The sequence below is a fragment of the Harpia harpyja genome, chromosome 4, assembly GCF_026419915.1.
Source record: "Harpia harpyja isolate bHarHar1 chromosome 4, bHarHar1 primary haplotype, whole genome shotgun sequence".
In the NCBI taxonomy this organism is placed as follows: Eukaryota; Metazoa; Chordata; class Aves; order Accipitriformes; family Accipitridae; genus Harpia; species Harpia harpyja.
Genome location: NC_068943.1, coordinates 45,264,897 through 45,291,724, shown reverse-complemented (window position 1 = coordinate 45,291,724; position 26,828 = coordinate 45,264,897). Strand labels below are relative to the sequence as shown.

At 44.1% G+C, this 26,828-nt stretch overlaps 1 protein-coding gene across 2 annotated transcripts in view; it reads right to left on the bottom strand.

The window, feature by feature from the left end:
• DIXDC1 (DIX domain containing 1) overlaps positions 1–25,237 on the bottom strand; it is a 45,447-nt gene extending 20,210 nt beyond the window's left edge. The window contains exons 1-6 of one of the 2 annotated variants that reach the window (XM_052786570.1): positions 25,149–25,237; positions 23,878–23,998; positions 6,888–7,017; positions 5,511–5,636; positions 3,515–3,764; positions 2,188–2,295 (exon numbers count right to left, since the gene is read on the bottom strand). In XM_052786570.1, the coding sequence (XP_052642530.1) occupies positions 2,188–2,295; positions 3,515–3,764; positions 5,511–5,636; positions 6,888–7,017; positions 23,878–23,934 (671 nt within the window). In that variant the 5' untranslated portion in view covers positions 23,935–23,998; positions 25,149–25,237. Of the gene's footprint in view, positions 1–2,187; positions 2,296–3,514; positions 3,765–5,510; positions 5,637–6,887; positions 7,018–19,716; positions 19,951–23,877; positions 23,999–25,148 lie in introns of those variants that run through there. The other variant, XM_052786569.1, reaches the window with a different exon arrangement.
• Between the last annotated feature and the right edge of the window lie 1,591 nt (positions 25,238–26,828).

Here is a 26,828-nt window from a genome sequence, read left to right as displayed (position 1 = left end):
AATAATATCACCATTACCACATGGTAAGAGAACTCACATGATGGGGAAAAAACAAAAAAAACCCCCACAAAGTGATTGAGGATGTACAGAGAAATTTTCACTCACCACCAAAATACAGCCACATACGAGCAACAGCAGTTGTCTGACAATCCATTATAGGGTAGAAGAGTACACATAAAATACTACAGCTACCTTAAACTAAGGAATGAGTGCAGGGAGCAGCATGTTTCACTCACTGTCCTACTGAGATCATGGTTCAAGAGTCAACACCAAAGTCCTGTGACATTAGCCATGATACCCTGTTGCAAAGACCAGAATTTTTACATCTCCCCTGGAACGACGGCTTCAAAAGTACACTCTCTACTGACATCATGTGGAGGCAGTGGTCCAATACTGGCTCACATGGAGTTCCCACACTCTTCCAAATGTGCATGTCTGTATTTATAAACACGATCTCACAATGATACACAGCAAATTTTGGGGATAAGTACAAACTATTGTCCTCTGTTGGGCCAAGCAACCTTAATTCTCAGGTACACAGAGGCCTCTTTGTACTACGGAGCATCAAAAGTGGCCTGAGAAATCCTGTGGAGACATCCTGCCTGCTGAGAAACTGTCAGTGGCAATCTGTCCTAGGAAAATGAACCTCTTCACTCCTGCACAAATCGTGGGGTGGGGGGTGGGATGTCTAGTTGAGGCACTCTCAGGGAGCAGCCCAGGCAGGACAAGGAGACAACAAAGCAGAGTTGGGGCTTACACTGGGAACTGTGAATCAAAGAGAGCTGCAGCTATACCCATGCAGCTCTGCCCTCTTAGTCTGTTCCAGAAGAGATTAAATGGAGCAAAGCATAATATCCAGAGGGAGATCTAATATGTTCAGTTACACAGTCCTTTGTCTTCAAGCTAGTTTCTTGTTGTCTGGGGAAAAAGGGAAAGGCTGTCCTTTACCATGAAGCTATCCATGCTGGATCAGCTCCCCCACTGTAGTACAGTTTTTCTTCAAAAGCCCCTTCAGCTACACTGTCTCTCCTATATCCATGAAAACAAACAACACAGCCATGTGTCTTCCCTCTCCCCTCCACTGCTCAAGTAAAGTAGTAAGAAGAGCTTGTAAAGCACCAGTGTAATGTGTTGTAACTGGCACATGCTGCTCAGGTCCACAGCTGGAAGTTGTGGCACCTCCTATTGGAAGTATATTAGATGCTGCCATTCTAACCAATCCTGTCTTCTACAGGTTCCATTTCCTTAGAAAGCCTCCACTTGCACCAGCTTGACCTTGCTTAACTTGTGCAGTCAAGAACCCCAGTCAAGGCTGCAGGCTGTTTATAGCATAGAGCACACACTTCTCAGGATCCAAGTCCTACTTCAAAGGCAAAAGTCACCTCCAATGGAAACCATACTGAACTCTGACTTTCAGGCTTCGCAGCAGTATCCAGGAGATTTTTCAGTAAAATAATTAAATGCTGCACTTTAGAGTGAAGGTGAAAGTCTGGGGGATGGAAGGGTAAATTAGATAACTGTAAATCTAGGGACAGTTAAAGGTGATGGATGAGGGCATGATGGCAATGAAGACACAGCTGCAGATCCCCCTGGGACCATATATCTTGATTAAAGACTGGTGTGTTCCTGTAACTGCTGTTCAAATCCACATGCCCCCTCATCTCCATCTCTCTGCAGGGCACAAGGTTTGTTGGTTTAAGTTCCTTTCCTCCATATCTTTTCCATCAGCTCTGAAATATTCATCCCTTGCATCCTAGCTACTCTGCCTCTTCCTTCCTGTGAAGCAGGCCACAAACTCCATTTCAGCATCCCTCATGTCAGCACTCTCTCAAAAGGCTCCACCTGTACATTCAGGTTCACAGTAAAATCTCTAGCTCTGTCTTTCCTAATCCTATTCCCCTGGTCTCAGTGATGGATGCTCCAGAGCTTTAGACAATTGTAACTCAGAAGTTCCTAACCCTTACCTATGCGATCACATCACGAATTAGATAAGTTTTATTTGTGGGAGAAGTGGCAGTAAACCACTGCTTCATGTTGGTTCATGAGGCTTCATTCTCCAGATCAGGCAGGAGACTATATGCTGGGAATTCTCTTTTCTATCAGAGCTAACCAGATCACAGTGATAAGAAAGAGCACTTTAGGGAATGTCAGACAGGACCATGAGGGAACACATCTTGAATTCCTTACCTGGAAGAGTGGGACTCCAATGGCATGTTCTGCTGCCCTTCATACTGCTGCACCAGTGCCCGGACACTCCAGTAGGGGTTTTCAATCTCCTCATCCATGCTGCTATTTCTGGAGATAATAATCATAGAATGAGGGAAGTCCCACCTGATAGGAGCAGAAATCCTTCTTGTCTCCAAGAAGGAGGGTAGAAAAGCTAACGAAAGGAAGGTAAGAAGGAGAGGACAGCTAGAAAACTGCCAATTAAGAAAACTCTCCTATCAGGGAGCTCCATCCCATCTTCTTGGTGCAAGGGAAACATAGGCAAACAGGCCCTCCCCTTTTAAACTCATGCCTAATTCTGAGATTGGAAAACTACAAGAGCTGTGGGAAGGCAAGGAAAAGAACAGAATTTGCAAATAGCACAAGGACTGGCTTTTCTGAAAAACTCCTGGCCCAAGGCCTTTGCAAGAGAAACCTTTAACATTTGATTTTTCAACAAAATATACCATTTCAACCTCATTTCCAAACTGCTTCATGGGTACTCCCTTGAGCCAGTATAATATGGGCGAATGACCTTCAGCTGTGTAAATTAAACCCTCAATAGACCACCATCTGGCTTCCATTTAAATGTCATTACTATTATTATTATAATCCACATAGCACCTTTTGCAAGTGTTAAATGTGCCTTGCAGAATTACACATTCCTTCTGTACATGGTTCACCTCCCTTCATTATCAGCAGAACTCCTCTGCTTACATGGTAGGCTGCATCAGCTGATTAACAGCACAAAACACTCTGCATCTGCCTGTATAGCAGTAAGTGTAACATTGGGTGAACAGCAATGTAGAAGACAGAATGGACTTGTACAACAGTCTCAATGCCTCAGTTCTGGAAGTAAATGCTCCCAGATCTGTAACCAGTACCTGCAGTTAGGACCTTACTTTTGTTTCACTTGAAATGAGAATGTCTCGAAGTAGATAGCACCAAGAAAGGGCACTGTGCTCAAAATGAAATGGGGAAAATGAGGCAGCAGAGTTGCCTCTGGCTTGGCCATAAAGAACTATTCCAGTGAGACAACAGAGATCCGGCAGTTCTTTTACTGTAAAACCTGAAAAGAACCTGGGATACCTGCAGTCTTCATCGTCAGGCAGCCAGGCTAGGTCAGTACTCCCCTTTGTTAGGCCACTATCTAGGTTTCAGTGAGACAGCAGTGGTTCGTCTCTGTTTCCACAATAGGAGAGCTACCTTACACCAGCAATTTTCAGGATAAAGAGGCACCTATTTTAAAATAAATTGTGTCCATCTGCTAACATGACCTGACCTCACATAACCAGGGAAAACTCATTACCTCTGCCTGTGCTGGAAAACATCCCGGCCAGATTGCGAGACATCTTGACGAACATCTGCCAGAGCAGCCACGGCCCCTTGGGCCACCGCAGCAGCTGAGCAAGGCCTGTGACTGGCAGGTGACGCTGACGAGCTCTTCCCCACCATGCCAGCAGGGCTATGATTCATTGCTCTTCCAGAGCCTGGTTTGAAGTGAGCAGCTAAGGCCAGGATCAACCTCATGATAGATTTCAAGTTCCCATCAACAATATCTGCAAAATGCAAATAAAGCCAAGGATGATGCCATTAACATGAAGTCCCAACAGAGCTGTATCTGACCAACAAGCATGAATATAATTAAACCCAATGGGACCATGCCAATAAACAAGGACTATGAAAAAAGGACTGCATTACAGCACTGATGTTTAGCTCTGCTTGTTTTGTACAGAGCAGCAAACTGACTGCCACCTACAGATCACAAGTTTAAGTGCTTTGAACAGACCTAAGCCTTCCCTCTATGGCCATTTCCAGCTAACAATCCAGTAGGTTATGTGACAGCACATGATAATTACTGAATGCTCACTGGAAAAGTACAGCGGTTACTGAAGACTACCACTGTACCAGCAGTCACTTCAATTAGCACATGGAATTTGCATTTTTTTAAATACTAAAGACCAGAGAACAGCAATGTATTTCTTTAGCAATAGCGTCCTGTACCATAAACTGTTCATAGCACCTTGCAAATGTTAAATTGTCAGTTTTAATAATATTATACTAGGCATTTCCCCCAGCATACAAACTTCCTCAAACATGTTGATCTCAAGTTCACTGCAAAGATCAGACATTCTTTTAGACTAGGATTTCTCAAAACGATTTAGTAACTGAGATACTCAAAGTCCATTAAAATAATAGGAATAGAGTTTCCAAATATCAGAGGCAGACTAAAAAAAAATAAATCATAAGCACTGGAGGCATGAAGGCTGGTTATTACTTGCTTTAGTATCCAAAAAATTAGAAATAGCCAAAAAAAGTCACAGTGACTGTTACCTCCACATCATTCACAGAGAACATGAAGCCAAACGTTTGTGTGAGTCATTTGAAGTCCTAGAATGAGTCAATATCAGAACTATGACCAGAGCTCTAGAGCGTGCATACCAGTCTTGTGCCTGTATCCTATCCTATGACCACATGACATCATTTCATTGCATATCCAAGTTGATACCTTTGCTTATGTAAGACTTTTACCAATATTGCTATCACTTCTATAGTCATGAGCTCATAAGACAACTTGCAACATTACTGAAAGAACTAGTACAGCCTCCAATCTGCCAGTAGCAGTACTGTGGGAACAGTACTCATTACTCTGTATTTAAATTCAAAGCCTTTCACCAAAGCCTATAAACCAACAGCTTGTACTCTCCTTCTAACAAGGGCCATGCACTCCATGTAGTCCATCTCAGCATTTTTCCTCTCTCTCTCATCTGAAGGGCCACAAACAATCAGAACTGTATCCCCTCCCAGTACAGTCAGCAAACAGTAAGGATCAGGGCCTATCTTCAACCTCATAGATCTACACACACACACCAGCAATCCTTGTGATATCTGACTAAACCATGCCATAGACGTGATTTTGCATACTGAGTCTCCTCCCCGTTAGAGGCCATGTGAAACAGTTTCACAGGCTTCCAGTGGACCAGAAATATTTTCCCCATGTCTCATTTCACATGGTTTATATGTCCTTTCAGCGAAAGATCCTGTGTCTGTATTCCTCATGACACCACTACTTGATCTGACTGCTCAGTAGCAGGAGAAAAGCCACTTTTGTTTGTGTACTGTACTGCTACTGAAAGCAGTCAAGAACGCAGTATCATTCAACCCCAAACCTGTTACTAAACCACAGGAGGAAAAAAAACAACACTCCCCCACAAGCCAATACATTATCTGTTTGATATGAAACAAAGACAGAAACAGACCTTCAACAGATAGAATCATCTGTGATGACCACCAGGGGCACATACCTTTTGCTGATGTCTGATGCATGCGGATCTTTTTTGATGCCACGAACTGCAAGACTTTCTCCACATTTTCCCTCATCTCCTGCTGGCTGGTGGGGTTGACCTGAATGCCATTCAACTTCTCACCAGCTAAAGGAGTGAAAAAACTTTATTAGAGAAGAACTGAAATGCTTGGTGCTGCCACAGGAATTGCTATAGGTGTAGGGCCTGATCTTATCTCTTGTCTGGGTACTGCAAGGCTTCTTGTCCTGCTTATAAGGTATCCAGTGCCAGCAATAACTAGGTTGGAGACTGTATTGGGTTTACGTGGCAAGGTTTTGGTAGAAGGGGGCTGCAGGGATGGCTTCTGTGAGAAGATGCCAGAAGCTTCCCCCATGTCCAACAGAGCCAGTTCCAGTCGGCTCCAAGATGGACCCACCACTGGCCAAGGCCAAGCCAATCAGCAACAGTGGTAGCACTTCTGGGAGAACGTATTTAAGAAGGGATAAAAACTGCTGCACAACAGCAGCCAGGAGAGAGGAGTGAGAACATGCGAGAGAAACAATGCTGCAGACACCAAGGTCAGTGAAGAAGGAGGGGGAGGAGGTGCTCTAGGCGCTGGAGCAGATTCCCCTGCAGCGTGTGGAGGACCCCACGTCAGAACAGGATGTGCCCCAAAGGAGGCTGTGACCCTGTGGAGACCCCATGCTGGAGCAGGCTCTCGCAGGACCTGTGGACCCATGGAGAGAAGCCCACGCTGGAGTCTGTTCCTGAAGGACTGCGCCCCGTGGAAGGGACCCATGCAGAGCAGTTCGTGAAGAACTGCAGCCTGGGGGAATGACCCATGTTGGAGAAGTTCATGGAGGACTGTCTCCCATGCATGGGACCCCCACACTGGAGCAGGGGAAGAGTGTGAGGAGGAAGGAGCAGCAGAGACAACATTTAATTAACTGGCTGCAACCCCCATTCCCCATCTACATGTGCTGCTCAGGGGGAAGAGGTAGAAAATTTGGGAGTGAAGTTGAACCCAGGAAGAAGGGAGTATCTCAGCAAGCAGGTCACTCTTCCAAAAATGCCACATACTAACACCATTCCTCTACAAGGTAAATCCTTTCATAACTCCATTCCAGCCTTGTGGGAGTTAATATGGTCCTTGACAGGTTTTAGCACATCTGTTGTAACTGTCTGCTAAAGCATAAGGACTTGAATAGAATTGCATTTATGATTTGCTTTATGATTGTTTTCTTTTAAAGTCACTCCCTTCCCCCCTCCCCCTGCAAGCTCTGACACCATCATTAACATCTGCCAGTATGCCTGACAGATGTCAGAGCCAAGGCCAGCCTCTTCTACACAGGATCTAAAACTACAAGATGAAAAATAGTGCCATATGGCATTACTGACCTACAATCTCAATGAGCAAAGCAAGAATGACTCCATCTCTGAGATCTTGTCTCAGGTCTTGGACTGGCTTTATTGTTGGCTTCTTCTTCAGCTGGGAATTCACCCAGGCCACATATGCCTGTAGTTGTTGCTGAAAATAGAAAACAAAATGCTTGCACATCACTGCCATTTCTGGGGAAAGTTGCATAGCTCTCACTCTTCTCTTTCACCTTCACAGATCTCATTGTCTTTTGCCCTTGAAAACAAACACCAATGGTCTCACCCCAAAGCCTGCTGAGCACTAATTGACATCACTGCACACAGTGGTGCAGCTCATTCCATGCCAGGACAGGAAGAGCAAGCAGGCAGGACAGGACTCATGATCTAAGCACAACTGAGAAGACAGCTTTACATTACATTTAATCTAGGTTGGTGCCAAACCAATGCTGTCATCCCCTCATTTTTGGTGCCAGAATTGGTTCACTCACAGCGTTTAGTGTCCCATCCACACTATTTTCTTCCACTTATCAAGAAAGTAGAAAACCCACAATGCAGAAGCAAGAAACCCTGTGTTATTTCCCATTAAACTATGCCACCTACCAAAAGAAATAATCAGGACAGATTTCCTGGAAGAAACAACAGCCTCCCTCCTTAACGCTCCCAGCATGGCTCATTTGTAACAGTTCACACAACAGGGAAGAGACACCCTCTCCTATAGAACCCTTCCTCCATTTCCATGGAGCTGCATCAGCATTTCTAATGGCCCAGTTTCTATTTCTGTACATGTGGAAGCTGGCTTGCCACAGCACTTAACACCTGCAAGACCTGAGAGCAAGGAGCACTGCCTTTCCAGCAGGTCATACTGGTTGCTGCTTCATAGAGCTGTGTGTGTTGCCACAAGGGGAAGACCATGGAAACTGAAACTCAGGCTTCTGGTGAGTGTGGAGATCCACCTGGCATTAAGTGACTGAAAGGCAAAGAACAGACTCACATGACCTTTCCCTTTCCATTCCCCTCTCAGTAGCACTTCCATGGCTAGTAGGAGCACTGGTAACACTGAAATCCCTTTGGGCAGGGCTGGTGTGGTACATGGAAGGTAAACAAACTGATCCATTTATGGGATTACCTCCTTTTTCACTAAGCTTCCCATTATTCTGCCAATGCAGCAGGTTTTAAGTCTCCATTCCATATTATCTCAGCAATGTTAGTCAGAGTTGATGCTTTTACAGCCCATCAAAGTCACAATCTGATCACAGCTTCACTCTTAATTATCCTGACATAGGAAATCCAACTTTAATCACACCGTGGTTCGGTCTGCTGGTTCAGAAAGGTGACTGGACCTGTATTCAATCAGTTCCACTCACTCAGCAGAGAGCTGGAGAGCAGAACAGAGATGAGCTTGGGGGACTGCCTGATGGCTTTTGAAAAAAAGGAAGAAGTGGCAGATCTGATGCATGCTTGCTGGAGCAGGCTTGGCCTGTCACGTGGATTGGATCTGCATGCTCTTCTTTGGCTGTAATGGCAACGATGCATGTCAGTTTTGCCTGCCCAGTTTCAGAGGTCTTTATTTTCTACTTAATGAAACTGGGCACTGTGGAGAATCAAGAAGCCTTGACTTTCTCTCTCTTGCACAAGTTGATGATCCTGTGCTGATCTTTCAGGAAAGCAGTGGTAACTCTTGCCAGCTGCAAAAAGCACCCCCACCTCTTGCAATTGTATTTTAACTGATCATGTGGGTATTGAGGTTCAGTCTCACAACAGTAACGCCAGAGCCAGAGAGACCACAAGCCTTCTATTACACAGATTCAATAAAGCTTTAATTTATTCAAACAAGTACCAGAGAAAAGAAGTAGGTTTGTTTACAGTAATACAGCATCATTACAGAAATACCTAGATTCATAAGTAAAGAGGTACCGAATAGGGTTGCAACATGAAAACTGCATCTGAAGTCTATGTAATTTAGGGAAATAAACTTATTACAGTTGTGTTTACTACCTTGTTGTAGTTTTTCAAATCATTTTACAAAGTTCTAAACCGTTATATTGTACTAATTCCACAAGGGCACAGCCTCTTCCAGCCTACAGCAAATTTTATAGGAGTCTGTATGGTTCTTCCATTCATACACTTCTGTTTTCATTCAAAGGAAAAAATAGACCCTTTCACCAAGCAGTTTGTTTTCTAATTCTTTTCTCTGAACATTCTTCGTGCATTCATAAGAAAGCATTTTTGGCAAACTTTTAGTCTCTCTCTTAAAAGCATGAGAAGGTTGACATTGCTATTATTAGAAAAAAAAAAAAGTAAGTGCACTGGGATTTGGAGTAACATATTAAATAATGATTATTAAAGGAAGGATTTTGAGGCAGTGGAATATGGATGTCACCATTACAAAGTAATTTCATATCAGTAGTTGCTGTAATACTGCAGACTTACACTTCACTAGCAGACTTACTATGTTGTTTGGTTGGTTTTGCTCCCCCCCTCTCCCAGTGTAAGATTTTCCTGCAGAAGTTCAGACTGTTGGACTGATCAGCATTTCCTGATTTTGTATCCAAAAACTAGAAGATCTAATGACTTTAGCAAGAGACTTGGATTGCTGCAAAGCAGAAAACCCAGGGAGTAAGCTGTCACTTCTGGCAGCTGAGGTGAGCAGGTGACTGAACTTAACAAGAAAATAACAGATATAAAAGTTTAGTGACCTAAAAATGGCAAAGTGGTGTTAAATGCATGAAGGAACAAAGCCCCCCAAGCTACTCAGCAGAAATCCCAATAGCAGTTTTTAAGCTAGTGAGTCAAAAATGCTTTGCTTCACCATTCTCTGTGGCTTCCCCAACAGGTGGCATGAACTGGGCAATAACAAGGACATTGCGGGCCATACCTTAAAGCCCTACACCTCCAACACAAGCACAAGGCCTTGATCCACAGCCACAGATTCAGTTTAATGGATCAGACCCATTAAAAAAAGTGAAACGCTTGTTTCACTCCCTCAGAATTCCATTTGTTTCAAAACCCAAGACAGCTATCTCAATTCACAACAGAACAGCCCCAAGTACTATCACAGCAATATGATCTGCTACTTGGATGGACATAATTCGTGGTATCTATTCTGGAAAGTACTCCAGGTATCTTCCAGCACAGAGAAAACAGAGATTTGCTAGGATGTATTCTGCCATGAGAACAGAAGCTCTACATAGCCTATTCCACCCCACAAGAATACTCCCTAGCCTGTGCTTGTCACTTGTCCACAGAAATACTCACACCAAAAACACATGCTCAATCAGCATTTGTGGCTGCAGGCATCCCAGCTCAAATGATGCATGTGTCCCATCCAGTCTCAGCTCCTCTTAGCCAACAACACTCCAAGGACGAAAGAAAGGAGGTTGGGAACAAACAAGGTCACGGATGACACATCTCGAAAGCACTCCTCCTTTCCTTTTGCAAGGCTGTCCCCCCTGTGCTTTCACACTGCTTCCTGACAACAGAGTAGGCCATTACATTTTGTGCCTTTTAAATAAAAAAAAAGAGGCAATAACCCCAGAGGCAGAGCAAACAGGAGAACACAACCCAGACTGAGTAAAGGACGCAGAGTGAGCCTTTGTGCCTAGGAGGCTGGACCCAGTAGTCCCCCAAACCTGCTCAGGTCCCCTGCTCTGACAGCTTCTCAAATTCTTAGCACTCCTCTTGATTAACTTTTGTCTTTCTAGTTGAAGGGAAATATCCTGTGGGACCTATTACACCAATTTCTGTGATACTGTAACTATGCTACTACAGCTTCCTACAGAACCTCCAAACTTCATAGGATTGAACAAATCCCTAGAGCATCCCCTTGTTGGTTTATAACCTGGTATGGCTGACAGCTATAGCCAAGAGTAATCAGAGAGGGAACAGCTATTGTTCTATCTAGCTCATGCTCTTCATTGAATAATTAGCTGAATAATCCTCCCTTCAACTATTGACTCTTCAGGAGTTTTCCGCTTCTCCCTGTGTTTTGGTTTGAGCTTCTGTTCAGTCAAATCTTAGACTTGAGAGGGCTCACGCTGCTCTACTCCTGCACCAGTATTTCTTTCAAAACCAGGATTTTCAGAACAAAAACATATCAGCCTAGTCTAAGATATACTATGCAGAGCACATGTTATTAAGATTATGGTGGAGTTAAGCTTAATCCTATTTATGTTAACACAGCTTTGCATTCCAAAAAAAGGCCAGGTTTACCTGTACCTTGCAATGGGAAGAGCAGCTTTCTTACCTGAAGGGAGTTGGAGCCCAGGTTGCTTCAGCTCCTAGGCACGTTATTGCAGGGTATTTACATCCAAGTCACTCTGGAAGTCTTAAAAGACTTTGCAGGACAGGAGAAGATTTTTAAAGCAAGATACTAGGGGCCACCTGCAGTTGTAAGGAATTTCCCAATTTGCTGGCACTTCTGCTGGCAAATTACAGATTAGCACTTCAGTAAGCACAACACATCTCAGAGCAGGATTTTACTTTGGATCACTTATTCAGCACATACCCTGAAGAAGTGCCTCAGACCTACTGGTAATAGGGAAACAGCTGTGGAGGTCAGGAGCATAGATCTTTGTGCTTTCAATTGACAGCCAATGATACACAGGAGGAAAACACCCTTCTAGGGTCAGCACATTTTTCTCAGTGGCTGTAATCCCTTACTGATAATTACAGTTACCTGTCACTATCTAGTATTTTCCACAGGTGGAAGAAAAGCAGCAACTCTATTGCAAATCTCCTGCCAGTTGTAGGTGTCCTTGCTATTCTCATTTAACCAGTGCAATTCACCACCTGCTGCTTACGGCTCATGTTTCTCCCCTCTCAGCCATCAGTCCAGTCTGCCTGACAGTAAATATAGGTAGATCACAATGCCTTCATATGCTACTCTGTCCTTTATTATCAGTGCCATCTACATTACACTGTATACGGTTAATTTTCACCTCCTCTGAGATTATGGTATTGCACATTTTGAAGTTGGCCAAATCTTCATTCTTGGACAAAATCATTGTTTAGCAGGCAGATGCCTTAAGAGGGCCTGACCTCCTTGCTATCATGTTACAGTAGACTCCCACGATACTGTCTGCTTCTAGGAAGAGATTACTTTTCTGTGTTCATTCGATGAATTTGTATCTATCCTTATTGTTGGATTTACAGAATCAGCCTGGAAGAATAATATTTCTCATAATCTTTACTCTGCTCTTCCTTTATACCCTACGGACACTGCCCAAGCACCAGGTCTAACAAGGTCAACAGCCCTCATGCTATGAGGTTGGTCCCAGTATGAAAGGCATTTAGTGTCCTGTCTGTTCAGAGCACTGAACCAAATGTCTGCAACAGCAAAGCTCAAAGGCTAGCCTAATTGCATCAGGATGTAATGTTTAAGGCCTTGTATGATTTGTAAGCTTTCTGACATTACCTTAATTAAATGGGAACTGTAATTTTCCATCCAGTGTTCCTCCAGTTTGATTTTTTTTGTTGTTTTTGTTTGAGAAGGCCTTTGTAAAAGCAGAAAATAAAAACTCACAAGCAAAGAAAATGTTCCTCTCTGCTCTCAAAGCCAGCAGCAGATTTATTTTTGTTCAGAATTGCTGCTTAAATGTGATTCAGGCTGTTTAATGTATTGAGATAGCTCCTGATACATCCAACAGTGAAAACCACCCAATTATGATCGCAGTGATGCCAGAAAGACCATATGCACCCACAGGACTTCTCTTTCATAAAACTCTTACGTTAAAGCAGAAGGTGTAATTTCATTCAAAATAACTTTTGGTCTGATGTGTGTTTTCCAAATCTTCTATAAACAGCCTGTCTCAAGCACGGAAGATGCCTCAATACAGCAACACAGTTTGGAAAAGGAGGTACCCATGCAATCTGGTGCACACCAGGAGACAGAAATAGTGTGTGAGCTTCAAAAGACCAGGAGCTCCTTAACCCTTCACCCATATCTGAGTGAAAACATGGACATTTCCAACACCCTAACATGTCCGGACAAGGATTTTTCACTGATTTGCTGAGACCCAGAAAGAAGGATTATCCTGAACTCTCCATGAAATTCTAGCCAGCACATGTTTTCTATAATTTCTAAGGTCAATTTCAAAGACTCAAGTAGCACAAACCTTTGGGAAGAGCAGCCCAACAATGCCCTTAACCTGTGCTGTTCTAGGCACACTGAGTTGCATTTTCCTCATCTTAATATAAACTGTTTCTTCGGTTCAGTGAATTCACCTCAAGCAGTAGCCATCTGTTTCTCTAGCCAGATTCAAGAATATAAAGGTCAGTCTTCTGCTTTCTGATCTCTTAGTCCAGACAACATTTTTGAAACCACTGAGTCTGACCACCATTCATAGACTGTTCAGGATTGTGCAAAGATTTTAGAAAGCAAGTGCCTGCAACTTTAGAAGGCTTTGGCCAGATCTTTAGAAATACTTTAGAGACATTCCTGTCATCCTGGGTGTTCAGAACAAATATAAAGAACTAAATCCTCTTCTCTGTACGCAGGTTTCTAAACACAGATCTCACACAGGAACTGCTTCTGCCATTCATTCACAATGTCAGGATGGGGAGAACACTGTCTTCGTCTCCAGAGGGAGAAAAGCAGCAGTTTTTGCTCAAATCCTGGCAGTACTGCTGGGTTGAAATGACAGTTGCCTGTGGCATCCTGGCTAAACTACCACTTGTTACTGGGAAGGGAACAAATGTCTGGTCTACTAAGAGAGCAGCTCACTGGCAGACTTTCAGATGCCAGCTCAAGTGCTGGAAAGTCTGTGAAGGATGAATTTTAGAGCTGAAGGTGTGTTTCACATGTTGCCTGAATGCAAACAATAGCAAGAATTTCCAGAGTGCCCAGCTATCCAGCAGGACACGTAATTTTTGACTGAAAAGTTTTCCACATCTTTCACAGTCTTCACCCATTAACAGGAAGAGCTTACGTGTTAAACAGCAAGACCCAATTCCATTCAAACTCCCTAAATTCTTTCTACCGTTTTGATGTTTACTTGTTGTCGCACAGCCAATAGCTGTCATGCTCCATTCCAGAGACATACAACTTTCAGTACAGGATGAAGTAATTCTTACCTGTGCCTATATATACTGGCATTTTATTAATTTAGTGTTGCACTTTAGAGTCCCTTTGGAAGAGCTTAGTAGGTGGAAATGTATGATCTCTTTAAGCAGTTCATGAAGCCAGCAGCACCACTCACATGTGAAAGACAGTTATGCTCAGTAGTTTGTTGCAACCTAATAATAACTAACCTTGAGTCTCCTCCCAAGAAACCGGGCCTAGATGGGCAAATGGCAAGAAATGCATGTCTGACAGCTTTTTATCTGTGTAGAACAAGAGTTATTTAATTTGTGAAGAACAAAAGCCTGATGATTCCATTTTCCCTTTTAATACAAGAAAACTTTTCCTTCTATTGATCTTTTGCCAAGACATATCCTTGCTGTCAGACAGTGATCTCACTTGTGCCACCCATCTGCCAGATAGGGATATTTCTGTGAGTGGTATCCAAGTGTGCTTCCTTCAAACAGTAATTTTGCCTGTCACTTTCAAAACACACACAAGCATTCTCCCTGCAATTAATCTGTTTTCTACCTATACCTCCTTTAAATCTGATCTCCTGTTTGTAAAAATCCTGGAATTATTCACTATACCTTCCACATCCACAGTGGCAGTTCTGTGCACCCTTTTTATGTTCAGAAATCTGAAGATGATATCTGTTCCTTAAACAAATTCAACATCATTGCAGGCAGCAACTACTCCAGAAGTCTAGGAGGTAGAAATTAATGTAAAATGAATCTTGGTAGAATGTGTTTCTTTGAATCAACAGTCCAGACATCCACACCCCAAAATGTCACTGCCATCTGAAGTCAGGTTGCTGCTTCAGGGATAATTTCTGGCACTTTTCCAAGATGTTTTAGTGCCTCTGCATTTTCCCCAATCTGATATTTTGAGGCCTTTTTCTCGCACGGGCAGTGTTTCTATACAAGCATACAGGCAAAAAGCTGAGCCACAAGAGATCTTTTAGTGTAAACGGCCAGTACTTGGGAGCACATGATTCACCCTGAATTATCAAATGGTTCCACTACAACCAAACGTCTAAGGTCTGTCAAAACAAGTTGCACTGAGACATTCCCTGATGCTTCAGGAAAGAAAAGAAGCATTGTTCCTTATTTAGCAGAATGCAGTCAATAGCCTTGTACAGACAGGGAAAAGAAGCTTCGTGGAGAGACTGAGCATACAGTATGACTGAACAGTGCTTTTTGCAGGCAAGAACCTTTTGTATGAAGAAAAGGGGAAGGGACACCCAGTGAGGTTGCCTGGTCCAGGATGAAGGGCACTAAAGGCACATTTAAGACACAGACTCTGTTCCTCACTCTGCCAATGACTTGCTGTGAATTTGGCAGCCGACTTTACTTTTGCGTGCCTCAGTTTCTAGCTATAAAGCAGCTGTACTAATTTTTATGTTCCTTGTAAAATGCTTTGATAACAATAAATCTTTGCCTGTTACTGTGCAAATGCACTGTAATACACCCTGCCAAAGGACAGCCACTGCTCTGCAACCACGTAACAGCCTGGCTTAGACATACAGTGAACCTCAAGCAGGGACTGAATCCTAACTGCTCAACTCCTAATCCTATATAACAGCAAATACATCCTTCCCTTGCTGATAGTCCTATTGCTGGCCAGGCACAAGGGCTTTGAGAAAAATTGATAAGAATTCCTGCTAGAGCAAGCATTTGTCTGCTAAAGTACATCTCCATGTAAATCCAGGTGTGGGAAACCCCAGCTGTGTTTTCTGATGTCCGTACTTGAGGCTTAGCAGAATCACAATGCAGCAGCTGCCCAGCCTCTTGCAGACCAGACAGGCAACCTGGCAAGGTTCAGGTGGTTCTTCAGATCCCAGCCTTTCTCACTCTGGCCAAGCCTTAAACAAGTATGCCTGACCATCCCATAGCTTTAACAGTGTAGAACAGATGTAAAATACTAGTGGACTCATACCAAAACAAAGCTGATGTGAAATGAGACTTGGCCCTACTATGTGGAAAACAGCAGCATCTCTGAAGAGTGTCATGTATTCAGTGAAACCTGGGCTCTGAGGGATTCAGTACTACAGGGAGCATTTAGTTACAGGCTGGTCCTAATGGGCTGAACTGGACGAGGGAGACAGGAGTCAAACCAGCTCTCTTCATAGTGAATCCTATTAGCTATAAATAGCATTCATTGCAAGGAGAGGGTGAGTGCAAGTTTCTCCTGCTAAGATCGCAGTAGCAGAGACATTTTCATCACAGATCATGGATATTACACCAAGGGGAACAGAACAGCTGCCAGAACAAGACAGTAGGAAGTCTATACTGCCAGAAAATTACTTCAACCAGAAAAGCAAACCAAAATCGAACCCAGGTCATTTACCACAGGAAGGATTCAGATCTCTCAGATATGATGTCATCTAATCACCTCAAGTCCACAAAGAGATACAGCAAACCTTGAAGAGTGAGGGAGAGAGACTGTACATGTGGGAAATCCAGGAAATACCTATTGCAGATGCCACTCAGCTAAGAACCCACTACTTTAGGGAAAATATTACATGAAGCACTTGGTGAGGGGGCAGGCAATAAGCAGCCTACTAGGGAGAGAACACAGAGCCCTACCTGCACTGCACCACTTCCTGCGTGCGTACGTACCGCTGGGGAGTAGCAGTTCTGACATAGCAAAATGCGTAGGTATTTCCCCATGTAGACAGACCCTTTTGTGGTAACCTTGCATTTCACTTTGCTGCTGTTGGGAGACCCCGATTTCAAAACAACCTCTGCTTGGGCTTGTAAAAATTTCACCCTCTGGGGAGGAGCCAATCCCAGGCCTGTTGTTCAACATAATCTCAGAGGGAAAAAATAGCTATTTCAAATGACTCATTGCACACAAGCAACTACATAATTAAGATTGCCAGAGGAAATTATCTTCCAAGTTGAAAAAGAGAAGGTATATTATTGTTAAAATACAGACACATTAATGTCTTGGAGCTGTCAGGCCCATTTCTGACACATTTCTGTGTGCCCCATCTGTTGTAAAGAACTGACAGAAGCATAAGCACGAATCTCAAGTAAACTGCATTTCCTCAAGGAGAGAGAACAAGCTGAGGCCACATGGACAGAGTCACCACAGGGGAGACCCTGCCCCCTATGGTTTCCTTGCATTATAAACTACCGCTTTTAGCAGCCATACATTCCTGTGCCACCATCCAGCTGTGGGACTGAATTATTTAGCTGCCTCAGAGCAGGATAAGTCTCAATAAACAGCAGGAAAACACCTTCAAGGCAGGTTAGTCCACTAATGAGAGACGGACAGGAGCTGCGTGATGCCCACACAAGTAGTTTGCTGCATTTCAATATTAAACAAAAGTCATCCTGATTTAGATGTCTGCAGGTGACACTGCCCACAACATATTTTGGCCGGGACTCTGAAAGCGAAGAGAAATACACTGGCCTGAACTTGCAATTTACAGGGCCCCTTTAGCAATCTGTGATTATGTTCATCATGGAGAAAGCATCAATCTAACAGATGATCTGTGAAGCAGAACAAGCATTAGCTGCACAAGGAACAACAATGCTGCGCTCTCCATCCACGCTCATCGGATAATGAGGCTGGCAGGGTGGCTTTCAGCCAGCAGGATGGACAGAGAGGGAAAAGGATGCAAAGGAACAAAAGAAACTTGTCTGTAGCATCTTGGTTGTATTGGGTAACTTTCCAGGCATGGATTATTGACCAAAGGTGCAATATAGAGACACACAATCAATATCCCTACAGAACTGGAATTATACCTGGCCTCTATGTCCCAAGCATGTATAGGGTTGCACCTGAGCTCTGCACATACAACTAGGAGCTTGCTAGCAACTTACTTGTGTATGTTAATGCACAGATTTGGAAAGTACATCCTTCTATTTCAAGGTATCTAGTCACTAAAAGAGCCACCTGGCCAGAAATTATGCTCTATCAAAAGAACAGACAATGAATCACCAAGGCAATTCCTGCAATACCCCAATTCACTGCTTTTATTAAATTAAGTCTGACGTTTTATCTTGAATCTGTTTTTATACCCAAACATTAGGTTTAGTAGCCACTCACTTCCAGCCTTCTAACATCAGAGTGCTATGTTGGGATCAGACACTTTGGGACACTCTTTCACATTCACAGACTTCTATAAATAAGCACCTAAGGTACAAAGAGATAGAGGAGGAAGTGTAGTTGGTGGATCAAAACAGAAGGCACAGAATTATGGGGTTTCTCGCTCATTTCCAACTATGTCTGCGACATGATGCATGTCCTTGGCAAGTCACTTAATCTCTCTGTACCATAGGTTCTGCACTTGCAAAACTGATTCTAATTTTATTTCTGTTATAATGTGAAGTGTGTGATGTGGCAAAGATCCCAAGTGGGAGTCATGAGAGTGAATCAGTTTTTATGGTGGGAGAGGGACTTTTTTTCCACAGCTGAGCAGTCTGTGGGTAAAACCAGACAGTCAGGGTGGGGCTAGCACTGAATGCAAAACTGTTCTTTGCTCCCATTATTAATTATGTTATTAATATACAGGTTACTATTAGCTTATGCCTGAGAAGGATCTGCTGCCCTCAAGCACATGAAGTGTAAACCTCAGCTAAACCAACACCTTTGCCAGCTAAAAATGAGACTGAGATACTCTGTGGAGGAGGGGATGGAGTATTTACACAGTTATGCAGAGCAATCAAAGGAGACCTGTGGCTGGCATGAAGCTGTGAGGCTCAAGTTTCATACCCACTTTGTTTTCCCTGTGATGACTGGTGCTGTTAAGCCCAAGAGGGATGTTCCATTTTCTGTGAAGAATGGAGTATGGGGCAGAACAGTCAGGTGGAAGCTGAGCTTTGCAAGGATGAAGAACACTGAACACAAACAAAAACAAGCTATGCGCTCTAAGAAAGAATAAAACACACCAAGAGACTATCGCTGCCACCAGGTGAGAAACCAAATAGCAGCCACTGTTTGGTTTCAGCACAAGCCCCCACAATTTTCCTTCCTTTTCAGCTTACAGACAGGAAATCATGCTCCAGCATGGTCTGCATGATGCCCAGCCAGGCAGTGGCTGCCCTGGCATTTTGTACTGAGTCTATAGAGAGTCCAACGGAACTAATTTTTGTGCACCCTAAAGAGGGAAGCTGACGGCAATCTGCACTCTCCATGCAGTTACAGGATTCCCACCTCTGGAATTTCTTAGTACTTCTCACTCCTTATTTTATGATTTATTAGTCTCCCTAACAGCAGAATAAGCACATGAAGAACACTTTTAAGATTATATTTTCCTGACCAAGACGAATTTCAGTCCCCAAGAGATTCAACCTACAGAACAAGATGGGGAAAAAAACCAGCCAGCCTGCTCTTTGTCAGCCTCTCCCAAAAAAAGTGCATCCACGAAGCTGATTTACAGGCTTTCCAACAGCCTTCAGACATACAGACTTCATATACTTGGGAGAGGAGTCAATTCTATAAAATAAACTGTGCTCCATAACCTTGCTGCAGTTTACATTATTTACCGGTACAACAGTAAAGCGCTGCAAAGAGAATAAAAACTCCAAGCTAAAAATACCAGCTGTAAAACAGCCACAAACTCTTCAAAAAACTACCGATTTGCAGACCCCTGGCTGAGCTGCCCAGTATGCCCTTCTGTTAGTAAGCAGCAATCCCACCCTGAAATCTTGCTCGTTTTTCTCCTCTGTTCCTCAAAGCACTCAAAGCACTGGGACACATAACAGTTCCTGAGAGATGCTGCACAAAAGCATGCTGCCTTGCCCCGGAAAGGTCTGTGTGAGACTTGGGACATGCATTTACCTCCGTGAAGCCCTCCTGAAGAATATCCAGTAAATTTCCCCTGGCCAAACAAGCGAGCATTCTCCACAAGCCCACCGACAGGCGAGGGTCTCAGAGGACACAGGGCAGAGCCGCCAGCTCTGGGCACGACCTCTTCCTCCTCCTCCCAAAGACAAAGAGTTGGAGCTCATCAGGAACCGCATTCATAGTCCCATACGTGCAGCCTGTTACTGCACACTGATAGTTGAACCAAAGTCAAGGCTTGCACTGGGCATGCTCGAGAGGGAGCTGCTGGGGGAGTAGCGGGAGAGATGTCATACCGTTCCTATAGAAACGCGTCAGCTTACAAGATGCAGGCCCAGGACTGAGTAGGGGAAACATCTGAAACCCATTTCCAGCAGTCATACTCACACAAAACCTGCTGCGTAAAAGAGATTTTCAAACCCACCAAACACAGCAAGCCCTGTATGGCGTGGGGGCAGGGAGAGAGTCAAAGAACAGCAAATAGCACATGCCTTGCTTAGCTAGAAAAGCAAAAGGCAAGATTGTAAGAGCTGCCAGCTTTAACTCTCAGCGGTCATTCTGCAGCCCCGAAGAAACAGCAGCGTTGTCAGCAACCTGGCAGAGACAGGAAGCTGCAAACCAGGCCACAACACAGCTAGTAACATTTGCACAGTACTCGGCCCTGCTCTAGCTGCCCTGGCAATGAAGTCAGAAGAAGAAAAAAGACAGAAAACTTTCAAACTAGAATTAAATACAATCCCCAGCAAATTTTCTAAATCAATAATAACTGCATTTGTTCCAGAAACAAGTATCAAATATCTCCAGGCAATCTCTCAAACTTCATCTCACCTTACAGGAAATGCCCAGAAAAAGAAAAAAAAGAAAAATCTCTCAGAATGGATGAAGGCTGCTTCTGCCAGGGGCTCTGGCTGCCAGTCCACAGAGCAACACTGCAAGTACTGCCCAGTGATATCAGACTGTGCCTTCAGATTTCAAAATATCTGGCCAAGCATTTCTAAGTGAGAGAGACATTTAAAAACAAACATGTTTTTCTGCCTAAGTATTGAAGCATCTGGAGGAAAAAGCAATTGCATAATTTTACCATTTTACCCTGCCACATGTGGAGATGCAGCTAAAATACAGAAAGACAAGCAACAGGTAATTTCCCTCTGTAGCCAACCCAGGTAACTCAAAAAGGAGTCAGCCCCCATGCCTCTATGACATGTTTTAAATTATTTATTCAAGTTTGCCTTCCCTACTTTTCATAATTCAGTGGGAATTGAGATTTTAATGTTTTCATTAATTGTAATATGACATCTGTGAAGCAAAACAACAGATTACTGCAAGGCTTTGCATAAAGTCTTGTAAGCTGGCAATGCTGATGGTTAGTACCTTGACACAGTTTACTTCTGAGGCTCAAAATGCCATTAAATAGACAGCAATAAATATTTACCCCCATTGTTTGTGATGCAATCAAGTAGCTTATGGCTTTGCAATTTCAATAAAATTTCATAGAAAAACTGAATAAGTGGTTTCCCCATCAGACAGAAAGTGTCCTAATTTAGAAAAAAAAAAAACCACCAACAACAAAACACACTCTGAGCCTTTTCTGTGGACTTTATAATGCTATTCTTGACTAGTAATCTCAAAGAAAAAGTTATATTTATTATCTGTTTTTCAGTGCTACATAGTAAACATACATTCATAGAAGACCACTAATATTAACAGGTAAGGATGCTGAGGTCATCCCTCCCTACTTCAATTTCTGGAGAAAAAAAAATTAATTCCAGATGTACTGAAGTAAAATCAAATGCACTCTGAATACACAGAGAGGTTGCAGATGGCTGCTAGGTGTTCTCTGATTGTTTTCATAATTTTTTTAATGAATTTGAGAGCAGATTAAATATTTTATGCTCATAATCCCTACAAGCTCTGGATATTCACCCTTGTCCTTTGAGGAGCAGAAAAGCCAAAGGCAGGCAGTCCCTAGCCACAGACTTTATACTGGAGACATAACCCAAATTTACAGGAGTAAAAAATTAAATAAAAATAAGAATAAACAGTTAATCTGTTCAAACAGCATAAAAATGCAAAGCACAAACAGGATTTAAATATAAAATGTACTGTTTAAATCATGATAAGATGATACACTGAGAACACCAGTTCATTTATCATGGTCCACCTCAGTGGCATTTAGTAGGTGCCCTGTTGCATTAGTGATAGGCAACAATGAAGCACTTTTAACACTTGTACCCTCAGGACTACAACACATTTGGGCAACAGCAGGATATAGAGACTGCCATTAAGTCACTGCTTGCAGTGCAACCTGCGTTTGTCTGTAGAGCTTGTATGTTAAGTCTTGGCAGGCATCCCTAGTTTGTCAGGGATGCAGACTGGCATTGTTCAGAAGTGGGACATGGCTATTTGATCATCTAAACTCAAACCAATTCCAAGGTCCCTGTACAAGCTCTGTGTGGCACCACACCCAATTACAGATTAGCAGTCATACGAAATATATAACATATCCTTCAATCATAGTGTGCTGCCCATGCCATTGCATAGCAGGACACGTTACACAGCGTGATGGTGAGGGGGCTGTCAGCCACATGGATTGAGCAGCTGGCTTTGCATATAAATCACACAAAAAGTCCTGGACTTCCTTTCAGAAGCATAGTGATGGATCTCTATATGTATACCAGATAAAATAGCCAAATGTTGTCTAGAGAAGGGCACTTTCTCCTAGGCCAACCAAATACAGCAAAGGACAAAAAACCCCCATGTAGTTATTAGTACTGGGAAGCATTTCTCTCACCCCTACTCCCTATACCCACATTTCCTGGCACAAATCAGAGGACCTAAAGCCAGAGGTGTCACCCATAGGACAGTAGTGCCATCCCTGAGAAATGCAGAAATACTATCTCAGCTGAACATATTGGGGGAACTGTGAAGAAGTTGGTTTGGCTTGGAAAGACTATTTAAGCCAGAAGCCCTACCCTGCCTGCCTTTTTGGATCAACCAAGAAAGTTGGGACTGAAGTCTGAAACTCAGGTGGTTACTTTCAGTTCCATATCCCTGTTATAGAGCTTCTACCTACTAGAACACCAATACAGCAAAAGGCAAAGTGTTCTCATTATACATGCCACGTTCAGGTACAGGCCTGCTCGCAGTATGTTTTCCATCAGAGATTTTGTCATCAAAGATTTGCTTCGACATGGGGTTTCTTATCTTTGAAACAGAACTGCCTCACTTTGACGTCGTCAGAGAACAGAAACTAGGCCATTTCTGATGGTTAGACTGAGAGGCAGAGCATGCTGAGCCATTCTTCTGTTTATTGTGGTAACACAAATGTAGCTTGGGTGTATCTGTGTTCTGAAAATACCTTTCACGTATTAAATGCTAGTTCTCCCATCTTTGTGTTTCACTCTTAAATGTCAAGCTTCTCGTAGCAGGCATATTTTTCTTTCAGTTTTATAACATCATAATAGATGCCTTTGAATGTTATCTTTGCAAGAAGCAAACAAAACAGCCTGTCACTAAAACGAATGCTTCATAATTCTCCCTGAAGATGATTCCAAAATGAAGAGCACGGGGCAATGGTATCAAAAGGGTGTCTGCATCAACTGTTCCTGGTGTGAGTGACCTTCAAAACATGTAGGATGGTAGTTTGGTTGTAGGATGGTAGTTTGGTTGGTGGCATTGCCCTCTCCTGGCCAGTTTCAGCATAACCCTAACCCTTGTACTTGCCCCTGTTGAATTCCGGGCAAAGTACATAACAAAGCCCTGTTACTGCTCCATTTCCTGTTGTTGTGAAGAGACTGTCGTCGTGTCACAGCAGCACCACCAGTATCAACACATAAACTTTCCTTCAAGACTTCCATCCAAGGATTTTAAGGCACTTCATCAACATTCTCTGTTTCTCTAATTAGCTCTTGAGAAAGAGAGAAAGATCAATGGCCACAGTTCAGCTCTTGCTAATAAAATTTTGGTTGGGGAAATAACAGCAAGTGAGGCTGATTCAGAAACAAAGGCTGTAAGGCTTGTGAGGCCATGACTGCAGTAACAGCAAAAAGAGCTGCCTAATGCAACTAATGCTTTTGTGTCACTGAGTGTCCCCTCCCAACCTCCCCATCAAGCATCCAGAACAGAGGTCAGACACAAAAAGGACTCCTGGAAACTCACGGAGGATGCAGCAGGCTGTGGTGTGTGTCGGGGCACCACGTCCATCAGAGTTCCCATGCTGGATGCCACAGCTCAGCTCAGTGCCAAGGGGAATGTACCAGCACTCCTTCCCCCTTGAAGCCTTAGGGACAGAGGCAAAGGTATTCAATACAAAGGAAAGAATTTTCTTAGTGGGAGAACAGACTTACCAATGAAATGTCTGAATATAACTAAAACAAAGGAGGAAAGTTGCCACCTTCTTTCATCGCCTGTAGGAAATATATCAATGGGCTACAGTCTTAGGGCAATTTACACATTTTTGTATTTTCTTCCACATGCAAAGTATGTCTGGTGGACAGAATTCCCCTGAAGCACATGTAAAAAAGATTCCTGATTACGTTGGCTTACACTGCACATAGGATCTAATTATCTCTCCTCATTTGTGGAGGGGAAATCCAAATTCAACAGAAGTCAAATATGCCAGCCAAAGCTGTATTGGTCCCTAGTGTCAAATATTCAGGGTATTACTTGATTCCGTGCATTTAGCCCAGACATCAAAGATTCATAAATAATTTTAGGAAACAATTCCACATACTGACATTTATATTTAGGAATTTTCTGGTAATCTGTATTTTCTTTGCTTAGTCTTCATTTAGAAGTCCAGAGTGAAGTCTGGTGAAAGGAAGGGTGGCGGAGTTCGGAAGAGTTAACAGAATGGATAATGGCAAGATTCCTTGAGAAAGACTGAATGACAGTAGGAATTGCTGGTTTTAATAATCATTTAAAGGTGGGCAGGAGCGTAACCCTTAGGCAGATGGTCAGTTATCTTGGTTGTGTCATCCTGGTACATCTCTGGGGACCAAAGGTCAGGGCTAGGACAGGACGGGTCACGGAGGCAGAGCCAAGGCGGGTTGCTGCATCTGCTCAGGGTGGAGGCATTTGGGGGCCCATTCTGCAAAGCGGGGCTGAGAGTGAGTGAGCAGGGAGGCCATGAGGTGTGGGGCAAGGACCTGAGGCCTCGTAGGGGCCATGTGGCCCCAGGTGTCTCCGGTTTGGAGCATGGGGATCCCCAGGAGCAGGCCTGGCTGGGGGAGACCAGGGTATGGGGAACAGCAGGCCCGGAGTGGGGGACTGGGGTATTGGGAACGGACCGCCATCCCCAGCAACAGTGTGGTCCCGGGGGCTGAGGAACCCCTGGGGAAGGGGTGGCACAGGGAAAACCGAGGCGCCCCCCCCCCGTGGGGTGCGGTGCCGGGCCCGCCCCGCCAGGGCCCCCCGCCCTGCGGCCCTACCTGCGCTCGGCGCGGGCGGGAGGGTGCAGGCCCGGCCCGGGCCGGGCCCGGCCGCGGCGCGTCGCCGCTTGCCATGGGGACGGGGGCGGGACAGGCCGGCCCCGGGCAGGCCCCGCCCGGCCGCACCGGGCCCGCCCGCAGCCGGGGCGGGCCTCAGGGCCTGGGAGCGTGAGGGGGGAGCTGGCGGTCAGCACCCAGCGTGCCGGTTGTCTGCAGCAGCGGCACGTCCCCGCCCGCCGCGGTTAGGAGAAGCGTGAGGAACCCGCCGGCCGGCCGGGCCCAGGCCCCGGCTCTGCAGGCGCTCATCCGGGGCCGCGCGTGCACCCCCAGAACCCACCCCCAGAACCCCAGTGCAGCGAGCAGGCAACGGCCTCCCTCCGAAGTGCAAAGTTATTAGTTAAAACTAAAAATTAGATCTTTAATGTTCAAGGAACATTTGATACATTAACACTCATTTAACACCTAGACATAACAACCTCAGGAAACGCAGGAGATGCGCTGTTGGAAGCTTTTAATATTCAGTGCAAAACCAAGTCCTTTACAAGAACGCTTATTGCAGAACATGTGGCTTTCACATTTTATCTATTCGAGGCCTGGTAAACAGGCAAAACTAGTGTACTACTCCTGTTCCTATGCAGAGCATTTGATTATCTCTAAGATACGCTGTACTTCAGAAACAACACCAAGTACTAGCTAGGTATGGAAGCTGGAGCTCCTTAGGGAATAGGAGATAAACTACCATTCCAGGCTTTGAGGCACTCATTAAAAGAGTTTCTATTGTAGCTCCCATGCATTCAGAATACAAAAGGGCTGATCCACAAATCAACAGAACTAAGTGACATGACTAAGTGAAAGCAAGTTCCTCTGAGCCAAACCCAGTCCTACCTATGTCTGCAGCAAAACTGGTTTAACTTGATGGATGTGCAAATTTACACCACTCAGGGCCCAGGAGCTTGACCTTAGCATCTGCGCAGCTTACTGTCCCCTGCCCCAGCTCTCCTGCTGGGTGAGGAAAAACTTCAGTACCACACACTGTGCATGCCACTGCAATAATGGGCTGTTTCACTTTAATTAAATTGTTTTTAAAAATGACCTGTTGTCTAGAAAACCTCCCATCTCCTGAACTACAGTCCGTATTTAATTATGTTTCCAAAAAAATCCAGTTTCTTCCTATGGTGCAGAGGGCTTGACTAGAACTGAAGCCAGTGTCCCTTTCTAGCTCTTGTACCAGTGATTCACTGCAAGGAGGTACACAACTGCTGCCCATCATGAACCATCTGACAGCAGGGCTAGCAGAAGTGAGTGCTATAGTGTCCCATGACTCCCTGACACACTCTTGTAAGTAAATCCTGTGCCCATTCAATCCTCCTCAGTCCAAAGGACAGGTTTTCATGCTGGGCATGGAGTACAGAAAAGAACTTGGAGGAACAGTAAGAGGAATCCTTGGCACTCAAAAGAACCAGCCCTTCCAATAACATAATGCTGTACCCATTATAAATGAAGGGCCTTCTATTGCAGACCTTACAATAGCCCCACTGAGGTCAGCTAGGCAAAAAAACCCTTTTCAGGTAGAAAAATATCCTGTATCCATTATAAAAAAGGGGCCTTCTCCTGCAAATGTTACTCTGGCCTTACAATAACCCTGCTAAGGTCTAATGGATAGCACGAGCAAAAAGGTAG